The sequence below is a fragment of the Rhea pennata genome, chromosome 30 (assembly GCF_028389875.1).
Source record: "Rhea pennata isolate bPtePen1 chromosome 30, bPtePen1.pri, whole genome shotgun sequence".
NCBI lineage: Eukaryota > Metazoa > Chordata > Aves > Rheiformes > Rheidae > Rhea > Rhea pennata.
In genome coordinates this window covers 847,804-851,210 of record NC_084692.1, presented here as the reverse complement: position 1 = coordinate 851,210, position 3,407 = coordinate 847,804, and the positions used below count along the sequence as shown (strand labels likewise).

General features: G+C 40.7%; 1 protein-coding gene across 1 annotated transcript; it reads right to left on the bottom strand.

Moving 5' to 3' along the window:
* Nucleotides 1-1,382: 1,382 nt before the first annotated feature.
* On the bottom strand, nt 1,383-2,330 carry LOC134152298 (olfactory receptor 6M1-like). Its single transcript, XM_062597558.1, has one exon. The coding sequence runs from the start codon at nt 2,328-2,330 to the stop codon at nt 1,383-1,385; it is 948 nt and encodes a 315-aa protein (XP_062453542.1).
* Nucleotides 2,331-3,407: the final 1,077 nt, after the last annotated feature.

Here is a 3,407-nt window from a genome sequence, read left to right as displayed (position 1 = left end):
CAAGTGCATTCCATGTGGCCTTGATTAATGCTGAGGACATCAACTCCACAAAGCATTTCCTGGAAATGATCACAACAGATACAGGCCATAGCATCCATACATCTATCTTGATGACACAGTTAAGTTCCTTCCAATCCTGACTGTCTTTCCCCTTGCAAAAGGATGTGTCAAACATTCAAGATTTAAAAGGAACTGAAGTGTCAGAAATGCAGGCCAAGCAGACAATAACATCGTTCTAAAGTTTAAACCAAAACAAACACATCAGGCAACAGTTGTGCACTGAGATTAAAGACAGCCTGAACAATTTTCCTATACATCATCTGAAGGATGCCTAGGGACGCTTTAGATGCATCTGGGCGTTATGGAAGGTGTTTTGGGATACTCTCCAGTGTGCTGCAATCACAGTCTGCCCAGAACTGAAGGGATTTTCAGAACCTTCCTGATAATTTTGGAGCAATAAAAACTGTCAGGAAAAAAGTGAAGGATGCTGAGCACCAAGGCGATCATGTACACAGCAGAAAAGAGTAACTTGAATTCACAAGCCTATAAAATCTTAATAGGGTTTTGCTTGCTTGTTTCTTCTCTTGGCTTTCTTGTCTTTTTCTTTGAGGTGTATGATTGAAGGTCTCCTAGAGGTGCCGTTCAAAATCTCCAAGATAAAAAGATTTGTATGAGGGGAAGTATCCCTCAGTTGTTTCCTAACATACCTCTTTATGCATTCAAATGAGCAGGAAAATGAGATTATGTTATTCATTAGTCCTATCTCTTCTTTAAAGAAACAGAAAACTGTCATAACTCAGGTAGAGGTCTGAATTCTTCCACTTCAGTGTTCAGTTTCTCCCTTTCTTTCTGTTATCCTCTAGTCCTTCCATCTCTTTGTGCATTTATGTACCCCATCTCATCTGTATCAGCTATAGCTTGCAATTCAAAGATGATGCATTATACTGACAGAGATATTAGTATTCAGCAGAACAGGGACTCTTTCTTTGAAAATATGGTTATATGATGAAAATTTAGTAAAATTAATAATTACAATTTGACTGCCATTTCTTTTCACTTTGCCACTCCTTTATTTTGCTGTTTTTTTTCTGTTCCTTTGAGTCGTGCAGCCTTTTGGCCAGATGAGGAGACTGCTTTATGCCCAACAGCCGCATACCACCCTGTAGACACACAGCCTTATAATCACTGTCATATATCTGTGGGGAATTTCACTAGGGTCTGACACAACAGTATTGCTGTAAACTTGATGTTTGAGATGTGTTCATCCACCGCATTGGCCATAATGGGATGCTTCCTCCCAAAGTCTGTCAAAAGACATCATGAATGCAGAGGTCCTGTTGAGATTTCTTCAAGGACTGACTTCCTGCAAATCATGATGATTCTCATGGCTTTCTGGACTCTTTAGCTGTTCCCAGGCAGCTGTGCAAAGCATTTTTCCAGGCCTCTTTCATCTGCTGATTCCGTAGGCTGAATATGAAGGGATTTAAAAGAGGAGTCACAATGCTGGAGAAAACAGAGAGGATTTTGTTGGAGTGCATAGAGTTTGTCTCAGAAGGCCTGACATAGACAAAGATGGAGATGCCAAAACCCAGAGAAACAGCAATGAAATGAGAAGCACAGGTGGCAAATGCTTTCTGCCTGCCCTGGGCAGATGGGATCCGGAATATGGTCAAAATAATCCAGGCATAGGAGACGACAGTGAATGCCAAGGAGCCAAGGAGCAGAACAAAGGACACCACAAAATCATTCAGTTCAACAATCCAGATGTCTGTGCAAGCGAGGTGCAGAAGAGGTGCCGTGTCACAGAAGTAATGGTCAATGACGTTGGGACCACAGTAAGGCAGCCTGGCTTTCAGGATCACTGATGGCAGGATCAAGATCAAGCCACCTACCCATGCACCTATGACAAGCTTGCTGCACACCCTTTCTGTCATGATGGTGGGATACCTCAGGGGGTCGCATATTGCCAGATACCGGTCGTAGGACATGATGGCAAAGATGAACTCTGTTGCAGCCAGGAAGAAATAAAAGTAGAATTGACTAAAGCAGCCAGCAAAAGAGATGGTCTTCTTCTCTGACAGGATATTTGCCAGCAGTTTTGGCACCACAGACAAAGTCATGGAGATCTCAGTGAAGGACAAATTACTGAGGAAGTAATACATGGGAGAATGGAGATGGCAGTCTGTATAGACCAGTACAATGATAAGAGCATTTCCCAGGACTGTTACTAAGTAAGCAAGCAGAAACATGACAAAGAAGACGATCTCCACTTCATAGCTGTTTGGAAATCCCACTAGGACAAACTCTGTCACAGCCGTGATATTTCCCATCCAAATGTGTTCTCTGTCATGGCGAGAATAAGAGAGCAACATAGCCTCTTTGAATATTCAATTCCTTCATTTCAAAAAAAGTCTTTCCTCATCATTCACATCTCCATTCCTCCCTATTCCACAGTCACAGATATTAGTTATAGTTCTTTGCTTTTTTTTTTTAATAAATGGAATAAGCAGGCTTTTGCTTGCCAAGGTCTTTCAATCTCCCCGTTACCACCAGTCAAAATTATCATCAAATCACAACATGTGATGGATTATTTTCATCCTACATTTCCTACTTCAGCATTTCCAAGTCATACATGCAAAAAGCAACCAAAATTTATATCTGCAAGGGAAATTTTTTTGCTCTTATGTCTATGCTTTTGCACCTACCTGTGCAAAGGGCACTCCATTTATTTATTTTTGGTAACTTGCTGAAGATAGCTGTGTCCAAGTTCCTGATTAGCTCTTCAGTTCCAAGGCAAATTGAGGAGAGATAGACAGAGTGAAAGTAGATGGATCCTATATTCCCAGTTTATAGCATAACATCAGAGGAACTCATTTTCTAACAGAATTACTGCATGGGCCACAGTAAGGCAAATGCAAAGGAGCAATCATATGATACAGTGAGTGAAAGGCCTCAAGGTATTAGAACAAAAAGAAGTTTTCACTCCTGCTGATAATATAACTATGTCTGTTATATGTGGGCTCTGAGAAGCTGAAATCCATGCCATGAGAACTGAAAATGCTTTCTGTAGTCTGTGTAGGCTTTGGCTGCTGATTGCTATGAGAATGAGCCTAGTCATCTCAAAAATAAATAAAAAATAAATTAAAAAAAAGCAATTTATAAATCTGAAACCTCCCAGGGAAAGCGGTCCAGAAAGTAATATTCAGGAGAATGCTCAAAGTCTTTTTATTCATTCATTCATTTATTTATCTATTTTGATGAAGACAGCACATTACACAGTGGGCCAATTATACTTGACAGACTGTCTGAGATATGGCAAAGAGAAAATAATTGGCTCCCTTACGAGCATCTGCCCCTTGAAAGCTTTTGACTTCTGACTCAGGGGATTCAGGCACATGAACCTCATC